Below are 22,059 nucleotides of genomic sequence, written 5' to 3'. Positions count from 1 at the left end.
TCTGGATGCCACCATGGGTTCAGAGATTGAACGAATGAGTAGTATATGGGGAACTACCCAGTCCCACTTCCTGGTAGAGAGAAACCCAAGGGTGGGACCCTCTGGGAAGGGTGAGTTTCTGGGTCCAAGAGCCCAGATCTTTCATCTCTGTGCCTGATGGCTAACGGGGACCAATGTTGTTTAGTCCCTGCCACCAAACATAAGCCCCTGCCAATACCTTCTCCCATAGACTCTAAAGGAGACTCACCAACGTGGAAGGTGATGGAACAGGGAGAAAGGAACACTGTCTCTAGGGTTGAACCTGGGCTCACGCTCTATCTCTGCCACTTACTAACAGGGCAATGACAATTGGCAGGTCATATAAGCTTCCCTGGCCTCAGTTTCCTCATCTGTAAAATGAGGGGAGGATTTCGGTCTAGATGGAATCTGAAGACCCTTCTAGTGCTAAATCTATGATCATGTGATTCCCGAGACAGCTGTGTGACCACGGCAAGTCTCTGAGCCTCCATTTCCTCATCTCTAAAATGGGAATCTTAATTCTTAAACTGCTTACCTCACAGGAAAGCCCTGTATAAACCTTACAGGAAGTGGCCAGTGAGGTCCCTAGGGACCCCCAGTCCCAGACTAAACCTGGAAACTTTGGTAATACCAACCCATCCATGACTCTGGCCTGCCTGTGCCCTTTGCTAAGACCAGTGCCAGCCATTCCTTTCCAAAGCAAGTCAGAGAATTCCTGTCCCTCCCACCCTTCAGGCAGGAATGAGTTAATGTCTGGGAGGTAGGTGAGCTCTTCTTATTGCTGGGAACCAAAGCAAATGGCAGTCAAGCTCAACACCAGCCCTACAGGTCTGCAATCATTCTGGGGAGTGAAGGAGTTCAATGGAGGGCTGGCTTCTTCTCTGCTCCCTCATTCCTCTCTTGCCTTCCAGTGGGGCCTGGACCTGGAACTAAGGGTATGCTGCCATCTAGTGGGGCACAGACAGATGGACCAGATAGAGACTGGCAGAGGGCCAGGATGAAGGAAGAGGGGCCCAAAAAGGTGCCGGCCCTACATTACCCTAAGAGAAGGCCTTCTTCCAGAGGCATGGCTCCTGTGGATGGTGCTTCCAGGGGGCAGGGAGCACAGGATCTTTCATCAAGTTCTCTTTGCCCAGGAACTTGTGTTCCCAAAGTTAAGAGAAGCCCCGAGTCTGGGTAGGGATGGCATTTCTCCAAGGAGGATCTATTTCCTTTTAGGATTCTGAACATTAAGCAAGGCCGTAGCCTGGTTACCTTGGCATTCTGCCCCATTGTTCCTGGTGCTATACTTAGCATTTCAAAATGCTTTTAGTTCTACCAAGCTCACAATACTTGCACTTTTCTTAAAAGTCCACAGTGTTGGGAGGAATCTGTTCTCCTGTCACCCTGCCTTTCCTATAGTCTGAGCCTCCCCCAGCCATACCACCAGGCTGGTCCCTGACATCAGATTCCAAAGAGCTATAGAGAAACTTGCCAGTGACTCTCCATTGTCTTAGACTTATATTTCAAGGCACTCCACAATATGGCAATAATCTTCATTTCCAGGCTATAGTGTCATAGAATTTAGAGCTGGGACTTTAGAGATCAGCTAATCTAACCCTCTCATTTTACTAATGAAGAACTGAGAACCAGAAAGCTTAAATGATTTGTCCAGGCTCATACAGGCTAATATCTGTGGTCATGCAAGTAGGATTATACATATACACATATATGTATATATACATACACATACACACATATACACACACATATATATAATATATACACATACTTACGTATACATACCCACATATTTCATTATTTTTTCAATTAATAAGCATTTACTTTCTCTCCCTCCTACTTTACTCCCCCTACCCCCACAGCCACCATTTCTCCAGTTGAACAATGAAAAATAAAGAAAAAGGAAACCTGTGTAACAGAAATGCACAGTGAAGCAGAGTTAATTCGCTCTGTGGCCACATCCACATCTCATCACACTGTTAGGATTTAAGCCCAGTTCTCTTGGCGCTCCAGCCAGCACACTTCCCACTTCTCCCACACAACCCCCACTCTTTTGTTCTGTTCACCTTCTCTGATCTTGAGCTAGATCCTTCTATGCCCAGTAAGATGCTGAAGGGGAGTGGGGTGGTCCCCTGCTTCCTATCACTGGCATCTTTGGGGTAGAATGAGCTTTTACCTACCCCTACTGTGACCACAATGACCTTTGGCTAGAGAAGGCACGAGGGATAACCTTTACCCATTAAAAATAGACTCAACTAGGCCTTTGTCCCAGAACTCCAAGGACGGGTCCAGAGGGACCACTTTCATTCCTCATGCTTGCTTCATGGGTGGGAGGCTGAGGGCAGGGGGGTGATGTCAGTACTCCAAGCCCTCCAGGGAATAGTAGGAGGCCTTCCTGGGAGAGAGCCAGCTGGGCAGCTAGGTCCCTGGTAGCGAAAGCCTTCCTCAGGAGGATTTTCGAAACACGTTCCCTTTAGGGGGCACTGACGAATCAGCCCTGACCCTTTGCCTGCTCTTGGGCTGAGGGCGAAAGGACTGGGAGGAGCCTTCATGCTTCCCACCTGGCTCCCTGGGAAATGCCCTGGCCTAGTGCCAGTCTTCCAACCAGCTCTGAACAGGCAGCTCTCCCTTTCCCTGAAGGCCAGGTGAACTGGCATAAGGGATTATTCTGCTCCCAGCAGCTCCCAGCAAGTAGGGCTTGCTCTTTGCAGGGGAAAGAGAGCCTTCTTGCTATTAACTCCTGGTCTCTGAGAGACAGGAGCTCCTTATGGCCCTTGTACCAGAAAGATTCAGGGTTCGAGGTCACACTGCAAACCCTGTGCCTGGGATGGGGGATTCTTCACCAAGAGCACCCCAAGTTTTGGTCAGTTCCTCGGCTCCCCCCCAGACCCCCACCACACTCACACACACCTCCACACACTATGTCTTCTCCAGATACCCACAAACCTGTCCATGGGCTCTCACCTGATTGGTAGACTGAAGGCCGGATGCTGGCAGTGGTCACCACCCGCGGCTTAGGAGCGGTGGCAGGAGCTTCATTATAGGTGGCAGGAGCATGGGATGCTGAAGCCGCTGGGGAATAAGAAGAGCTAATGATCCTAAAAAAAAGGGGGGGGAGCAGTGAACAGAGCAGCCCACAGCGAAGCGGCTCTGCTCACCCCCCCATTTTCCGCCTCTCCTCTCCTTTCCCCCTCGCTCTCTGTCCCTGCCCCACAGCGGCATCCAGGGGATTGATTTGCAAGGGATCTTGGGAAAGAGACATTTTATCAAGAAAACTGCAGTTGTTAGTAAGCTGGGGTGGGGAAGGCAGGGCCCTGCTGGTGCCCCTTGAAAGAAAAAGCCTCTGGCTTCCTTTAAATGGATAGAATGACCTCTTCCCACCCTCCAGCTACCCATCCTTGAGTTTGTCAGCAAGAGGAGACACTCAGCAGCCATAGCAGAGTTGCCCACACGAGGGAATGGGCTTTAGGGAATGATGACATTAGCAATCAACAGTTTACATTTCCAAGGCACATTAAGGCTCACCAAGCGCTTTGATCTCGTATGAATCGGTAGATCCCAGGATAGGGATCATGGGACTTAGAAATGAAAGGGATCTTGGAGACCCTTTTGAAAACTTGGCGTCCTTAACCTTTTGATGTCATTAGCTCCTTGGACAGCATTTGGAGAAACCCTTCTCAGAATCTTGTTTTTAAAGGTACAAATTAAAATCCATAGGACTACAAAGGAAACCCATTATATTGAAATATAATTAGCAAAACATTTTTTTAAAACCCAAGTTCATGGATTCCAAGGTGAGAACTGCTGTCCTAGCCCAACCCCTTTATTTTTACAGAGGAAGAGATGCCTAGGGAAAGAATTCCTTTCTCAAGTTCTCAAGGGTGGTGGCATTATTTTCATCTTACAGATGAGGAAACTGAGGCATAAAGAGGGTGACTTGACCAGCGTCACAGCTAGGAAGGGTCATCTTCCTCAGGCCCAAACCTCAGCAACCAGCTACATTTCCAAAGTCAATTCCTAGGCCTTGGGGAGGGAGATGGCGGCCCATCCCTAATTCGCACAATTGGAGTTCTATCCTTCTCTGGATAAAGAAGGACCGAGAAACCTAAGGTTGTGGCAAGGTGCGTGGAGTAGGCTCAAGAGGGAACAGCTGTCCCCACCTCCCTTTTGGCCCCCTAGTATAGCCCAGGGGCCCCTTCTCAGAATCATGAGTTTAAATGCATAAGCTAAAATAAATAAAATACATAAGCTAAAATACACATGTATATGTATAGTCATATACACATGTATGTACAGTGTATGTGTTACATTTTATGTATTTACATAAAGGGAACCAGTTACGTTGAAATTGTTACCAAAGTATTAATAGTCCAAGTTCACCAATTCCCTGAGACCTGAGGACTCTTGGAGAGGCAGTGGACCCAGGTTAGGGAACATTCTACAACCAGAGCTGTGTGTGTGTTGATTGGCCCTTGAGAACCACAGAATAAAAGGCGCTCACACTTTCCTCTCCATAAATCAGAAGAAGGCTCCAAGAGCAGCTGCCATTTACACAGCGCTGTAGGCTTTGCAAAAGCTGAGCACTCATTACTTCATTCTATCCTCACAACAACCCTGTGAGGAAGGTGTGAAGGATATTATCATCCCCATTTCACAGATGAAGAAACTGAGGTTCAGATAGACTGGTGACTTAGTGCCCATGGTTACATAGCTTATGAATGTCAGTGATGGGACTTATTTGATCCCAGATCTCTCCTGGTTCTGTGCCCGGGGTATTATTTGTACGATACCATATGGAATCTCACAGGTAGGACAAGAATCATCCTTATTTCACAGAAAACTATTGCCAAGATGGTGTAGCTAACAGGGAGGAGAGCCAGGATGCAGACCCAGCTCACCTGGCTCCGTCTAGTTTTCTTTCCAGGGTTGCTGAGAGGTCATAGTTACTGCTCTCCTTGCCTGGGCCTGCCTGGATCCTATTCCAGCTAGATTGTGTACCGGAAACGGCCCCAGACTTGGGGCCACAAGATGTGGACCCCGTCTTGTCTCCTCTACTTACCTAGACAAATCACATCACCCAGGTCTGGAGGGCCACGAGGATGGAGCCCAAGTTTGGGCTTCTGAGCCAGAAGGACTTCCAGTGACTGGAAGCACTGCAATAGAGGCCTGGGCCACCATCACTCACAAAGAAAGACCCTCTGCTAAAGGGCAAAGAGGCCCATTGGTGCTGGGGCCTGGAAGACCTGCCTGGTGACATCCCAGCTCCTTAAAATGCTGGGCCAATGATCACTCACAGTTTTCTGGAGCTTCTCAATGTTGTCTTCACAACAGCCTTTTGGAGTAACTAGTGCAAGAATTATCATCCCCATTTTATAGGTAGGAAAACTGAGGCTTGCAATGGTGAAGTGACTTGCCCAGGGAAATATAATAAATCATTATTTAGAGTGTGTATCTGTATATATATATATATATATATATATATATATATATAATGTATACACATACATATATACACACACACACATATATATCTCAAATAGCTATCAATTACATATAAATATATGCCATTTAAATTACATATATAAAGATATATACCAAATAAAGATAAAGATATATATTTGGAAAATATATCAGTGTGTAGGGATAGATATAGATATATATGTATATATTTATGTGTGTATATGTATAGTTATATACACATGTATGTACAGTGTATGTGTTACATTTTATGTATTTATATTATATAGACACATGTGGATATATACATATATATACATGAGTGGATATATATATCTTACATATATATGTATATATATATAATATATATATATGTGTCTGCATTGTCTTCTCTAACAGCATCTCAGCTACCTGAGGCAGGGACCATTCCATTTTTTTTTGTCTCTATTTAGAACACACTGAACAAATGAGTTGGTTTGTTGATTTTCCATAGGCACATAGCTAGGAAATATTGGAACAAGGCCCCAAATAGTGCTAATTCCAAGACCAACATAACCATCACTACTGTTCTCCCCATCCCCCACCCCATACACATAGAGCTGAGTGTGTTGGCCTGGCCAAAGCCCACGTGCCTGTCATCTGAGGACTAGTCCCCTGAGTTTGGAGAAGCCCAGCCCTGGGAGACTGCCTTAGGAGATGGGTTGGTTTTTGGACACAATAACCCATGAAATAGTCTACTAAGAAGGGTTGGGACCTCCATAGAATGGGGATGAAAATCTGGAAGGATCATCCAGCCCAACTTCCTCACTTTGTAAATGAAGAAACTGAGTCTCAGAGAAGTCAAGTCCCTGGCCCAAGGTCAGCCAGGTGGTAAGTGGCGGAACCAAGATTTGCCTCAGATCCTCTGGCTCCACATGCTTTGTGTCAGTGGACAAAAGCACGATGGTGTCAAACTATGGGACCACGAAGAGGCCAGGGACAGAGTGGGTACTGGCAAAGGAGCATGGAGGAGAGCGTGGACCACTCCCAGGGGGAGTGGGGTCAGTGGGGACCTCCTCATTGAGTTCACAATGCCAACTGTCCCTGGACTCTGGAGCCAGCCTAGCCGGAGGGGGTAGGGTGGTCCCTAAGGAGAAGACGGGCATGGAGAGCATTGTCAGAGATGTCTCCCCCACTACCTGCCCTCCTTGGGGCAGCACTGAGCTAACCTATTCTGAGCTCTGGGACCTGAGGCTCAGTGGAGCCCATCACAGGAGAATACCTTTCTTTTTCTTGGCCTCCTCAGCCCCGCCCCCCCGTCTCACACACACACACACACACACACACACACACACACACACACACACACAGAGTCATCTAAGACCCACAGCTGGCAAGAGGCCTACAGCCCTGAGATCCTGTTCATCTTCCCTGTTTGTCTGCTCCTGGGGAGGACTCAGGACATGTGGCCAATTCTCCGAGTTCCATCTAGAGCCTGACTGTGGTGGGGGGCGGGGAGTTGGGGGAGGGCAGAAGGGTCAGTGGGAGCTTTACCCAGCTCTCCCCAGCTGGAGGGGCCCTTTGTGGCTGTCACAAGGACCACATTCATGAGTTTTGGGTTTCCTTCCTCATGCTTAATAGCTTCATTCTTCTTCTTGAAAAAAAATAGTGTGCCCGTCTAAGGGAGGGGAGGGCAAAGATGACTGACAAGAAAGCTAAGCACTATTCTCCGTGGGAAGGATTTAAAATGAGCTTCTTAAAATTTGAGAAGTTTGCTTTCCTAAATTCTTCCCTCCCCCATCGTGCTTTCCCTCCCCCCACCCCTCATCATCATTCTCTGGAACTCCCTCTTCCAGTGACTCTGGGCATGGGAGAGAGGGTTCACCAGAAGCACACAGAAGGGTTCTCCTTCTGGACACCATTGATGAATTAGGCTGAGCTCTGGGCCTTAGGTAGCCTGGGACAGGGGAAAGAGCAGGTGCCCAGGAGTTGGAGGACCTGGTTAAAATTCCACCTCTGACCCTCAGTACATGGGTGACCTTGGACAGGTCACGAAGTGTGGGAGCTGGATGACATGCTCTCTGGGGTCCCTTGCTGGGGAAGTTTGGATCTCCGGAACTGATCCTTGGCTGAGGCCTTTTGCCACCTGGTCCCTTTAGGTATCTCTTCAGGAGCCCCAGGAGCAACGAGATACGAAAGAAAACCATCCCCTCAAATGACCAGGGCCCCTGAGAGAGGGAGGGGCCAGCCTGGCTAGGGCAAGAAGGCAAGTCAAAGAAAGGTCTTTCCTTAGCCATGCGTGCCTGGAAAAGGGCAGAGGGGTAAATCTCATGTTGGGGAAAGAAGGGGGCTTCCCGGGCCCCGGGGCTCTGTTCTTCCTGCACATGGGTCACAGGTGGTCACAGAGATCACTCAATGCCCTCAAAAGCCCCATCCAGCTCTCCAAGGTCTCTTCCAGGATTATAGGATCTTTCACATGGAGGGGACTTCTGAGGTCATCTAGCCCAACCCACTCATTTTACAGATGAAGAAACTGAGGCCCATGGAAAGCAAATGACTTGCCTGAGGTCACACAACTAGTAAGCATCAGAGGCAACACTTGAACCCAGGTCCCCTGACTCCAAAGCCTCTGCTCTCACCACTGCATTACTCTGTCTCCTAGAGCACCACTGGCTGACTGACCGCTGTTGCCAAACTGCTTTGGAAACCACTTTCTCTGAAGACCTAACAACCTCCTTAGCGGTCAATCCAACTGACTTTAACTTTAAAGGCACTTGTGCGTGTGCATGCATTCATGTGAGGTAGTCGGGGTTAAGTGACTTGCCCAGGGTCACTCAGCTAGCAAGTGTCTGAGGTCACATTTGAACTCAGGTCCTTCTGACTCTGGGGCCAGGGCTCTATCTGCTGCATCACTTAGCTGCCCCTAAAGGTATTTGTGTGTTTTTTAAGCAAATAATCCTTGCCTGTGATCCTGGGACAGACGTTCAGGTTGAACCAAGAAAGTGATTAGGTCAGACACGTATGTTCTAGGTCCTTTCCAGAACCAAAAGAAAACCCAAACCACAAAGACCTCATAACCTTTCCTCCTACATTCACTCCTCTGAATTCCCCTGTTTTCCTCAGTATTCTGCTAGGCACTCTGCAAGCCTGGAGAAATCCTCAGTTCTTCCCTAGCCCTCACCTCCCATAGCCAATCAATGGCCAAGTCTCGTTGGTTTGTCCCCCACCCTTACCACACCCCCCGACCACCCCAGGCCAGCTCCTCATCACCTTTCCTACAAACTACTGTCAGAGCTTACATCCAGCCTCTTCTTGGCAACCCATCCTCCATCTGGCTGCCGGATTGAAGAGACTGATTACGTTGCCATATTCCCATGGCATAGATCTGACCGTATCACTCCCCTGCTCAAGACATCCTCCTTCTAGGATAAAACCCACATTTCTCTCTGGCCTTTGGAGTCCTTCACGAGTAGACTCCAGGCTTTTTTGGGGCTGATGGCATTCTACTCCCCCTCACATATGTTACGCTCCAGCCAAAATGGCCCATTTGCTGCTCCTGGGATGTCTCCCACCCCCGTGCTTAGCATAGGACTGGAGTGTTCTCCCTCTGAACTTGGGGCACCTGGAACCCTGACCTCCTTTCCAGGCTCAGCTCAAATGTTATCTCCTATCAAGGCTCCTCTTCATCCTCCCAGATCTTAGTGGCACCCGTCACAAGATTAGCTTGTTTGATTCTGCATTTACTTATGTGTTTATATGTTGTTCCCTGCCCCCACCCAGTGGAATATAAGCTTCTTGGGGAGGAAAGGACTGGTTTTTAAGAAAAAGCCTTATTCAAAGATAAGACTTTGCCTGCCCAGTCCTATGCACAGTGCTTAGGTACAGAAGGTATCACATTGAAACGAGCTCCAAGGTCCCTTCCAGCTCTGATCTTAGGATAGGGAAGAAAAGCAGTCAGGGTCCTGCAAAGATCACATGCCTTGGAGTTGAGAGACCGGGGCTTGAATCTTAACTCTAATGCAGTAACTATGTGCGCCTGAGCGAGCCACTTTCTCTCAGCCTCAGTTTCCTCATCTGTATTATGACAGGATTGGTGTGAACTAGATAATTTCTAATACCTCTTCCAACTCCAAAAATCCTAGGAGCCTGCTCAGAAAATCTCAGAAAATCAAACAAGCCTGAATCTAAGACATGAAAAAAAAGAGTACTTTATAAGGATAAGTCAAATCTAGGAACAAAAAACCCCACAGATGATTCCTGTCTCCATCTTGAGCTTCCCCTGTGCACTTCCAGGCCCTGGGAACACCCCTATGCCCTCAGCCCCTCCAAGCTGAGTGAAATACAAACAAGAGGGCAATGGTCAGCTAAGGAAACAGGACACAGATATCAAGAAAGCCACCGAGACGAGAGACGCTAAACTGCCTAGGCAGAGGAGACAGAGCAGGAGACTATTTCTAAGTGAACAGGGCCTGGCTAAGAGCTTAGACTGTGGAGAAAAGGTTGGAGGAGCCACAGGAGAGCAGGAGAAGGAAGAGAGAGGACTTGGGAGAGGCCCCCAGGCCCTGATGCAAAAAAGTGGCCTAGAGATTCGCTAATGTCCAGCTGCAAACCTGAAGACCTTGTGAGTGTGGCAGCACTTCAAGGGCGCTAGCTGTCAGAACCAGAAAACATCTCCAATATTTCCTACCAGGTTAGAACTGGGTCTTGGGAAAAGTCCAGCTGTTCTAGGAGCTCGTGAGGTTGACTGCAATTTGATAGACAGTCAGAGGATCAAGTATGGATGTAGAACATTAGAAGAGACCTTATTCCCCTTCATTTTATAGAAAAGGAAACCGAGGTCCAGTGAGGCTCTGTGAGGCCCAAAGCCACACGAGCCGTAAGTAGCAGTCAAGATTTGAATCCAGGTCCACTGTCTCCAAATCCAGCACTCTTCCACTGTGCCCTACTGTCCCCCTTTGCTTCTCTTTCTCCACCCTGACCTTTGGCACCTCCTTGGATGAGGGATGGGAGGCAGAGGTCAGGGATGAGGTTGAGGAGGTTGGAGCTGACAGTCCTGTTCTCAACATCACCCAATTGTCTCCATCTTTCAAGACCTAGCTCCTCCTCTTCTTCCAGGAAGCCTTCCTGGCTTAAGGGAAGCCCACACTGGTCTATCTCTCACCAGACACCGCATAGCAACAACAACAACAAACTGGATATTTCTATAATTCTTTTGAACTTAACAAAGGGCTTTTTCCTGTCAGACTCATAAAAGAGCTCACGTAAACACCATTATTCTTACTTATTGCCAACAGAAAGACAAGATCGCAGAGTGGACTGAGAGCTAGCCTTGAAGTTAGGAAGGCCTGCGTTCCAGTCACACCTCTGACTTGTCCTGGCAAGACGCTCCCCCTGGATGCTCAGCCTATTTGCAACTCTCTAAGGCAGGGGTGTGTAAATCTTTTGTGAGTCCAGGACATCTTGGGCAGTGTGGTGAGGCCTAGAGACCCCTTCTCAGAATAATGATTTTAAATACACAAAATTAAATTCATAAATTTACAAAGGAAAGAAATTATATTGAAATATGATACTGAAATATCCAAATACGACTTCTTATATTTATTAAAATATTTTCAAACTGAAGAAATTCACAGATCCGCCCCCCCAAATTAAGAACTCTTATAAGACCAGAAATTGTAGGGAAGGCAATAACCTGCATTGGTAGAGGGAATTCCCTACCTGGGAGTTCCCAAATAATGAAGCCACAGGTTTAGTTCCTAACCCTGTCCCTATTTTACCAATGAGAAGCTGGGTTCTCAGAGAGGGTAGGGGAGTTTTTTAGAGACACAGCTAGTGAGTGATTGTGCCTAGGCCTCCATGACTCCAAAGTTCAGCTTTACTGGGCAGGCTCTCTGCACCATCTTAGAGACAGACCTTACTGCTTTGTTAGCTAACTTTCCATAAGGGTGAGTCTTGTGTCTCCAGATGGACCAGATTTCGGATGACAGGGATAGGCTTGCACAAATCTGGGCACATAGTAATAAATGCTAAGTTGGTATAGGATTGATTAAACTGAGGATTGCTTTCTGAGGCACTGTGATATCATGGATAGATCCCTGGATATGGAGTCAGGAGATCCAAGTTTGACACTTGGTTAGCTATGTGATTCTGGGCCTTTCAGAGCCTTGGTTTCCTCATCTGTAAAATGGGAATCATGATAATTACAATACTCGAGAACACCATGACTAGCATATATACAACACCTTGAGGTTTAGACAACACTTTGCAAATATCTTATCTGAGTCTCACAACAATCCTGGGAAGTAAATGCTATTATTATCCTCATTTTACTGTTGAGGAAACTGAGGCAAATAGGTTGTGACTTGCCCAGGTCACATAGCTAGATATGAGAAGGCAGGAAAGTCTTTGAGGCAAAATTCTTGACTCACAGGGCTGCTGTGAGGAAAATGTTTTACAAATTGTAAAGAATTCTGGAGACAAAAGTCATCTCTTCTCCTTCGGTCCCTGCGCTCTGAGCCACCGGGACTGTGGGTGGTGAGCACCGAGAGGTACAGGACAGGGTGTCTTACAATGAGACCTTGCTCTCCTGCCAGGTGGCTGGTTTTCTAGGGCTGACCTTTCCCTGTCCGCTGTTCCCGTTGGGGAATCTTCCTTGGTGAAACCCCATTCATGACGGGGTCCCGAGCCTTAGGAAGCAGAGCCAAGGCCCCATTACCTTTGGAAAGCAGGAGAGAGGCTGTCAGCAGAGACAGAGGTGGTGGAGGCAGCTGGGGGTGATGCTGGGCGGGCTGGGCTGGCAGCAGCGGTAGCAGGCGGGTGCACAGAAGCTGGCGGCAGAGCAGAGGCGTGGCTGGTAGACACTGGAGCATGCTCGATGGGGGTACTAGTTAGGGTTGGGACCAAACAGAAGAAATAGGTTGAGGCAAGGTTCAAAGAGCCATCAGGAGTGAGGCCCACAGTAACCAATGGATTGGGTGGCTGGGAAGGACAAAGGATGTTGCTTTTTCAGTAGGAAAAAAACCACTGGAAGGGAGCAGAGGAGGCTAGGGGAATCCTCAAAGGTAATGGGATCTGTGAGGTTGGGGTGGGGTGCACTCCTGCCCTGTTGTTCTGCTGGTAGGGGAGGAATGGCAGAACTCAGGTCCTTGGACACTCTTCTCCTTGGCCTGGCCACCTGGGGACAGGCCTGGTCAGCTCATGGGTGGCCATCCCACTTTGGGAGCCACAGAAATCCATTCCTGGTCAAGGCACCCTTGAGAAGCTATCGAACCCAGTGCCTCTGAACAGAAAAAATGTCCCCAGCCAAGAAAAGCCTGGCTTGTTCACCAAAGGCCCTCAATATCTCTCTCTTAAACATCTTATGAAATATTTCCTAGGCTCTTGTTGAGGGCCGTTTCGTAAGGAATAGTTGAGGGTGGGGTGGAGAGAACGGTGGCCCAGGAAGTCTGGACTGGCTTTGTTGCCAACTCAGTGCATTGACTTGGACAAATCCCTTCCTTGAACTCCCTGGACCCCTCCCTGTCCATCCCGTATGGGGATGATGGCAGGGGGAGGGGAGGAGGTGGAAGAGGTGAGACAGAAGCGTGGCAAACAGGAATGGGTGAGAGAATGCAGAAGAAAGGTAGAGAGAAGGGGAAAGCATCCAGAAATGGTACCACAGGAGAAAGCAACATTATTCTTTGTTATTAAGGCCATTGTGAGCTCTGTGGATGCCCCTGCCACCAAAAAGGGGGTCACAGAATGCTACCAGAACATCCCAGCGATCCCATTGTCAATCTAGGAATACAGCTCTTGCAATTCTGCACTGTCCGAGTCTTTAGCCAGCGTCCACTCACCTGAATCCCCCCTCAGATGCTTGCCATTCCATTCCCTTCCCATTTTACAAGGAATGAAATTAAGTCCTAGGGAGTTTCTCAGAATGGCCCAAATGGACCCATCAAGGAGGTGGTGAAGGCTGAAAGTCCTAACTCACCCTAACAATGATTATTCTACTTGTCCTTTCTTAAGCGTGGCCTGATCATGGAGACAGCTGTAGTCTAGTGAAGGGAGCACCGGATAGGGGGTCAGAGAACCTGAGTTCAAATTCAGCCCTGCTATCTGATGATCAGCCAATACACACGCTTACAATGTGCTAGGTACTGTGTGGATACAAGGAAACATTGTCATGGGCCCCTCAATTTAAGAACCATTTATTTTCTATGCACAGCACTGCACCAAGCCCTGGGCAGTTATTTACCACTTTTATGCCTCAGTTTCCTTCTCTTCAAAATGCAGATGATAATACCCTCACTGCCTGCCTCTGGAAGCTCATGTGAGGATCACATAAGATAACAGAACAGACATAAATCCATGAAGTGTTATTGGTTTGTTTTTTTTTGGGGGGGGGAGACCAGTTCCAAAAAGGTTCGTTTGAAGGAGTCTCCACTCAGTTCCATTCCAGTCCCTAATGTAAGTGAACCACCTCAATCATTAGAGTTCCAGAAGAGATTTGCCACTTCTCTATGCCAAATCAAACTGCCTGGCCCTTGCAAATCAAACCCTTTTGCTAAAGGCACAGCTTCCCAAGTGACATGGATCTGTACTTCCAAACGGGCAGGTCGGTACTTGGGGAGCGGTGAAGTCCTTTGGAGGAAAGGAAGGAGGAAAGGAGAGGGAGAGGGAGCCCTGGGCTGAGGGAAGGTGAGCACAGAACACAGAAAACCTTACCTTCTTCCTGCTGACCCCTTCGAACTGTCCTTGCCACTGTGAAAGGAGGGGAGAGAATGTGAAGAAGCCGGGGAAAACACAGGGTTTGGTGAGGAGGAAAAAAAGGAAAAGAAGAAATCAGGAGAGAAGGTAACAATCAGGCTGAGGGCCTGGCTGCCCAAGGCATTGCTGCCTTGGGATGGAGGCCCCATTTTGTGGTCAGAAGGTGTGGAAAACCATATTCTTTTTTTTCTTTTTCTTAGGCAATTGGGGTTAAGTGACTTGCCCAGGATCACACAGCTAATAAGTGTCAAGTGTCTGATCTGAGGTCAAACTTTAACTCAGGTCCTCCTGACTTCAGGGCTGGTGCTCTATCTACTGTGCCACCTAGCTGCCCCTGGAAAACCATGTTCTAAGGAGATAGGTAATAGATAGAATAGAGCTTCCAAGGAAGGGATGGTGTCAGGACTATGGAAGTACGAGCTTGGGACTCCTCTGGGCAAAGCTTTGCCCAGAAGGACCTCGCAGGCCAGGAAGAAACTGGGCTTCCTACTTTGATCCCAAAGCACAATCAAAAGTAGGCCATCAGCACTGCCACAACAGACTCTCTGTGGGGGATGGGGTGGCAGAGAGAATTGGAGAAATTCCCCACCTATTGCCTGGGGCTGAAGAGAAGGATTCTGTCTCCACCAACCCCACAGGTCTGACTGAGTTTTCTGGCTATGCTACAAAGGACCATCAGAGAGGCAGCTGTATCCAAGGCCCCAGAATGGTAGCTACTCTGGGGGGGGGGGGGGAGGAGGGAAGGCGCATCAAGCCAGCTGAGGGCTCCAGAGAGAGGTGGTCCAGTTCTCTTACTGGCTGGCCAGAAGGAAGCATTCTTACTCCCTGCTCAAGACCCCAAGTGGGGGATATGATGGTATTAAGAAGGGCCACATGCCTCATGATTGAAGATGAGTGACTATATGCTGCACTAAGTACAGACCGGATGTGGAGGAACAGGGCAATACTCAGTCACCTGGTTGCTTTGCCCTTTCTATCTCCTCCATTCAGTTTGACTTATAGAAGCAACTAAGCTTAGAAGCTTAGCACATCTCTGGCTACCTATCTGCCCACAGGGGTGATCCTGTGACTGGCTCAGTGTCTCCATGGCCATGGTTCTTCCCCCAAAGACGTTGTAAAGCCTGGAAAGGAAGATGTTCAGATTGTTGGGCAAGTACACCTGGTCCTGAAGGTCCCTGTCTACTCCTTACCCTGGCAGGCAACAGGATGGGATAGAAGAGAGACCCTTAGACAGGCATCAGGTCCCCCACTATGACCAATGTTTTGTTGTGGCAGCGTGGCTGGCTGGGGCTTTTTGTTGGCAGTAATGGCGATTATGATTTTGTAGCTATGAGTGATGGTGATGGTGGTGATGTGGTCAGTGGTGCTGGGGATAGGGACTGAGATAGGGAGGGGCTGGACCTGTGGTTTCAATGGTGTAGGGAATTCCCAGGTGAGGAAACTCCCTCCACCAATGCAGGTTGGCATCTTCTCTGTAACTTATAGTCTTAGCTCAGAGAGCACTGAAAAGTTGCATGGTCCAAGGTCACACAACCAGGATATGTTGGAGGCTGAATTTGAACCTAGGTCTTCCTGATTTCAAGGCCAGCTCTCTGGTCACTATGTCAGGCTGTCTCTCTGTGGTTGGGGGGACAATGAAGAGGCCTTTCCTTTTCACACTTAACTAGGATTTTAAAATGCTGTGTCCAGACTGGAAGCTTTTAAATAGGGGTTGCCAGAAAGAGAGTGAGAGCTGAATATGTTTTCTCCACCTGGAGACCAAAGGTCAGCCAAAGAGACGAAGAAGACAGAGTTTTCAACGCTGTGTGTTAAAGGAAGGAGGAAGGTAAGGAAAATAAAAACAACATGACATACCTAGAACCACGATGACAGATTTAGAGCTGGAAGAGACCTCAGAGACCATGGAGTCCAACCCCCTCATTTTACAGATGAGGAAACTGAGGCCCAGAGACATTAGGTGAGACATTAAGTGACTTGCCCAGAGTCCCACAGGAAGTAAGTTACAAGGCTGGGTTTTGAACCCAGGTCCTCTGACTCCAAATTCAGTGCCCATTCCACTATACCATTCCATGCATGACCAGAAGGGCAGAAAAGAAATAGAAACACACATCATGAAAAACGCGAGGAGTCAGAAGCACTGTTTATTTTCAGGGTGGCCAATATATGCTCACAATCTCAAATCGAGGCAGAATGGCAAGCCGGGGAGGGGAGTTGGGTGGGCAGTAGCAGGGGGCCAAAAGAGTGCAAGAAGTGTGCCTGCCTATGTATCAAGTGCCTGGAGATTTATGAAGGTCACTGACTTCAGGGAAAGTTGAGGGAGGATTATGTGAGAAAGAGAGAGAGAGACAGAGACAGAGAGAGACACAGAGACAGAGGAGGGAGGGAGAGAGAGGGGGAGAAAAAGAAGAGAAGAGTAGAGAGAGAAGGGAGGGAGAGACAGAGAAGGGGGAGAGAGAAAAAGAGACAGAGAGAGAGAGGAAAGAGAAAAGAAGAATAGAGAAAGAAGGGACAGGAGAGAGGAGAGAAAGAAAGAAGGGGAAGAGAGAGAAAGAGAAACAAAGGGGGTGAGAGAAAGAGAGAGAAGAGGAGAGAGAAAGAGAGGTAAAGAAAGGGAGAGAGACCAAGACAGACTAAGACAGAGTGAAAGACAGAGACAGAGAGACAGACAGAAAGAGACAGAGACAGACAGAGACAGAAGAGGGAGGGAGAGAGAGAGAGAGAGAGAGAGAGAGAGAGAGAGAGAGAGAGAGAGAAAGGCGAGAGAGAAAGAGAGACAAAGCGGGGGAGAGAGAGATAGAGGAAGGAGAAAAGAAGAGAAGAATAGAGAAAGAAGGGACAGGAGAGAGGAGAGAGAGAGAAGGGGGAGAGAGAGAAAGAGAAACAAAGGAGGAGAGAGAAAGAGAGAGAAGAGGAGAGAGAAAGAGAGGGAGAGAAAGGGAGAGAGACCGAGACAGAGTGAAAGACAGAGATAGAGAGACAGACAGAGACAGAGAGAGAGACACACAGAGAGGGAGAGAATGAGAGAGCAATATCTGAGACTGGAATTTGACAAATGAGCCCTTAGAAACAGGAAGGATAAAAAGGAAAGGAATAGGGGGAGGAGAGAGTAAAGGGAGAGAGGGAGAATAAATCCATTTGGACAGAAAAAGAAAAAAGAGAATCAGTTTGAAAAGCAGGTAAGAGCTTTCCAAGTTCCCAGATAAGGAGAGATATCGGAAGAGCCAAAGGAGATTGCAAAAGAGGAGCCATAGGGAGCGTCTGAGCCCCGCCACCGTTTCCGGCCCTGACCTCTTGGGGCTGCCTTGAGCCCTGACCAGAAATGCCTTCTTGCTCTGCTCTCACAGTACTGCTGTCCCTGAGGTTCCACAGAGGATGCACTTCTAGGAGTCAATGCCCCTATACATCCTTCCCGGCTCTGTCTGCACTGATGTTGGAATGTTATCCTTCTGGATGTGCCTCCGTGGCACAGTGGCGGGGCAACAACCCCCGGGCCTCATCATATTTAGGGACCACTCTGACCAATCCTACCCTTGGATCACTCTCTCAACAGCTGGAGTGAGCCAGCCAGGTCCCTGATACGGTGAGGGGCATGGAGGGCTCCTGGATTCAACATCTGGCTACAGAAACTCAGGCTTTGGGAGTGGAGTGAAGCATTCTCATTTCCTTTCCCCTCTCCTTCCTTACAACCTCTCAGAGAGAAAATGAACAGTCAGAGCTTTGCAGCAGATATGGAGCTTGCCAGGGGTCCTTTTTAAGAGCTGGCCTTCTTTTCCACTGTGCTCCATCCATGGTGCCCATCACTGGGCCCTCAGGCTGACTGACCACAAGATCTGATCAAAGTTCTTGCCTACTCTTCACTCTCACTTGGCCTGGTTTAGGAAGGAACCTTGTGATAACAAGCCCATAGAACAATAACCTGGTGAAGATTGCAGGTGAAATGTCAGGGCAGGGATTGAGCCCCAGGGCAGCCAGCCTCAAGCCTCTTTATCCTTCAAATGCCTCAGGGCTTTACAAGCCTTCTGAATCCTCATTGAAACTTCTTACCAAAGCTCTATTCACTCCAGGACAACCAAAGTCCCAAGAGTGTTTTAGGAAACTGCTCAGGTCTTGGAAACACTCACTTGGACTCAGGGGTGGTCCTCGGAAAAAGCCAAAAAAAAAAAAAAGAAAAAGGCAACTCAAAGCCAGTCAGCTTTTGCATGGGATGAGGTTAGAGAGCAGTGTGGTCCACATACACACACACACACACACACACACACACACACACACACACACACACACACCACAGAGTCTTTGAGCAACCACTTATGGACACATGTGGGAGTGCCATAGGGAACGGTTCATAGTTTCTCTGCCAAAGACAATATAGCTTAGACTAATGTATAGAGTATGTTGCTCTTGGAGTCAGGAAGAATCAAGTTCAAATCCTACCTCAGACTTTTTCTAGTTGTGTGACCCTGAGCAAAGTGAACTCTGATCACTGTTATCACCCTTTCAGTCCCAAACAGCATGGCAGCGCTTTGGGCAGAGGGTGGAGTAGAAAGCCAAGTTTCCCTGGGCTAAGAGTGAGCCAAGGACAGGCTCGAGGTTTTGAAAGGGCAGTGATGACATCTGATAACTTTATAGGCCCCCGGGGGGAGACAAAGTCCTGGGCTCAAATAGAAATGTTGTGAGAAGTAAAAATATACTGTGAAGACAGTGTAATCCCTGCCAGGGAAGAATGCATGGAGACCCTCAGTTCCCTCATCAAGCCTCTGTCTAGGTCTCTTGGCCTTTCTGACCTCTTTTGCTAAATATCCACCATGGTTGGATATCATTTCCTTCCGTCAAGCATTAACAGCTAACATAGTAGAGAAGGCTCCCTTTCCTTGCCAAGAAGGAGTATAGAATCATGGGACTGTAGATCTGGAACTGGAAAAGACTTTAAAAGAGTTCAACTTCTCATTTGAGAAATGAAGAAAGTAAGGCACAGAGAGCCTTGAGCGACCTGCCCAAGGTTACATAGGAAATAACGGATGTGGAATTTGAGCCGAGATCCTTTGACTCCAAAGCCCATGGCTTTTCCATGGCATCATGCAAGGGAATCATAGAATATCAGAGCTGGAAGGGACATTAGAGGTAATCTACTTTATTTAATATATGGGGAAACTGAGGTCCAGCAAAGGGAAGTGACTTGCTCAAGATAGTGGCAGAATTGCCACTAGAATCTAACCTTTCTGGCTTCCATTTTGGAATCTTTCCACTGCACCGCCTAATCATCCCTATGGGGAGCTTCCTTTTGTGGCCTCCGTGGCACAGTGGCAGGGCAACAACCCCCAGGCCTCATCATATTTTAGGGACCACTCTGACCAATCCTATCCTTGGATCACTCTCTCAACAGCTGGAGATTGTGCTTCATAGGTCCTAGAAAGGAAAGAGATGGGGTAGGGGTGGAGGGAGTCATGGGAGGTAAGGCGAGAGTGGCTACATTAACTAAAACTAACCCAGACCAACTCCCTCACCTTTTTCTCCCCTGCACACCTGCTATATAACTTCTGGGGAAAGGCAGAGTCCCTAAGCAACTTCCCCCTGTCAGGTGGCACAATAGTTTAGGCTTTGATGAGGGAATCCACTGTATCACATGGGTCTGTGTGCATACGCATGCACATTATTCCATATATGATCACAGAATCACAGAAATTAGTCAGAAGGGACCTCAGAGGTACCTGAATATAAATCCAGGATTACCTCTCTCTCTCTCTCTCTCTCTCTCTCTCTCTTTCTACCACACACACACACACACACACACACACACACACACACACACACTAGTCATGTATTCATGTATTCATGCAGATGGGTGCACAAACTCACTCTTTGCCTGAGGCTTCTAGGCTCTACCATTGTGCAAGGTTAGCTGAGCCCATCCATCCATGCTGGGCACCACCTCTCCTACCCTGGGCTCTAGGCTGCCTGCCAACCAGCAACCAGCAAGAACCAGCTCTCCTTCTCCTAGCTGCCAGCCCCCCAGGGACCTTGCTAGCCAGCCATGCCAGACTGGGGTTACAGGGTGGGGAAAGAAGGTTCAGCATAGCTCTGAGAGGTTAGCAGAAAGCAGCAGGAGGAACTAGGAAATGCCCTAAGCACTGGGAGGAACTCATTGCCCATGTCCATAAAAGTATAACTTTAGGAGGGGTAGCAGTTGAGAAAGCAAGCTCAGGCAGCCTGGAGCCAGGCACCAAGTCCCATCCCCACCTTCTTCCAAAAACGATGTGTGCTCAGCTCCTACCAGAGCCTGAGCCCTAAAGAAGATTCAGTCTCCTACACAATTGCCATTTTTACTTCTGGCAACATTCTTCTGAAATGTCATTAGCTTAACCCTTTTCCCATTCCCCTCCTGCCTGGTTCCAACCTTTGGGTCCTTTACGTTGGACTCCAGCTATAGACAGACTGACTCCCTGAGTACGTAAGAAATAAAATAGGGCAAAACAGAGAAGTTGCCTGTTGTTCACCTAGATGTGTGCCTCATGTGATTTAGCCACCACTGATATTCAGGCAAGGTAACCTCAAAGTTCTCTGGTAGGGCAATTTAAGATCCGCTAACTAGTAGAGGTAGACACCAATTCCTATACACTCTATGGGAAAGACAGAGAAAGAGAGATGGGCGAACCCCTAAGGAACCACTCAGTTATAATCGTCCCATTTGGAGAGCTCCCAAGACCCACGTAGGGTTCTACTTAGCCCCAGAGATGGCCCCAATGGCCCCTTTCAGTATGAAAGACCCACAAAACCATCTACTCCAACCTCATACCTGAGCAAGATTCCCCTTAACAATATCCTTGGCCAGGGAGCATCCATTCTCTGCCTGAAGACCTCCAATGATGAGGAGCTCACTACTGCTTAAGGTTCTAAAGGGTCAAAGAGTTTCCTTTTGCCAGAATCCCCCAAAAACTCATCCCCAAGTCAACAACCATTGCAGGGGTCTTGAGAGTCACTCCCTAACTTGATGGAATTGTCACCTTTCCAGCAAAGTTGGTTCTTCCATCAAGCTCTCTCAGATCTGATTTAAGATGAAACTTAGGATGAGGTTTCCTGTCTTATACTCTTTAAGCCCCAAGTTCTATTTCTATCCCTGCCCAAATCCATCTCCCTCCAGCTACCTACAGCCAAGAGAAACCTGAGCTACTGAACTTCCATTATTGACACAGGACAAAGCAAGGAGACTGCTTGCCCTGGGCCCCTCTCAGGTCTGACCTCAGACCAGAGTCCCTTCCAGGCATCCACAGTACAAAAGCCAGGCTCAGAATTCACTATGGAACCACGTTAGCTCCTTAGAAGTTTGTTATTTAGGGTGGTCAAATGCAGATGGTCAATTTTTCTTTGGAGAAAGTTCAGGTGTTGGCACACCTGCCAGTAGGAACACTCTCCCCATCTTCCAAGATCCCAAATGGAATCCATCTTGGGTCCTACTGCAAGGACCCATCTGGGGTCCAACAGTAAGTAATACTTCCCATCCTCAAGGGCTCCATGTGGGTTTCTACCAGTAGGACGACTCTCTCTATCCCTTGCTCATGGCATTCCTATAGTGTAGTAGGACTCCTTCCTGTCCCTATCTGAAGTGTTCCCATCATCAAGAAAGAACAACTCTTTCCCTGGGAAAGGGCAACAACCCTAGGTCTCCAAGGATCTGAGATCTGGTCAAGGTTTGAGGAGTGGGGGAGGGAGGAGAGGGATGGCTGGGGCCCCTGTGAGCACCCACCCCAATCCCTCCAGCCCCAACAGCTCCACACACAAGCATTAACATCTCGCTGCGTCTGCTACATGCTGTCAGTACTGGGGGCGTGGGGATGGTTTGTCAGAGGGGGAATAGAAATAAAT

General features: G+C 48.3%; 1 protein-coding gene across 3 annotated transcripts in view; it reads right to left on the bottom strand.

The window, feature by feature from the left end:
• LDB3 (LIM domain binding 3) overlaps positions 1-22,059 on the bottom strand; it is a 109,743-nt gene that overhangs the window by 18,356 nt on the left and 69,328 nt on the right. For all 3 annotated transcript variants that reach the window (XM_027846344.1, XM_027846345.1, XM_027846346.1), the window contains one exon: positions 2,983-3,116. In XM_027846344.1, coding sequence (XP_027702145.1) covers positions 2,983-3,116 — 134 coding nt within the window. The remainder of the gene's footprint in view (positions 1-2,982; positions 3,117-22,059) is intronic.

This window comes from Vombatus ursinus, unplaced genomic scaffold (genome assembly GCF_900497805.2).
Source record: "Vombatus ursinus unplaced genomic scaffold, bare-nosed wombat genome assembly UNPS02015129.1, whole genome shotgun sequence".
NCBI lineage: Eukaryota > Metazoa > Chordata > Mammalia > Diprotodontia > Vombatidae > Vombatus > Vombatus ursinus.
The sequence above is the reverse complement of the archived record's forward strand: the minus strand, read 5'-3'. Positions and strand labels throughout refer to the sequence as shown.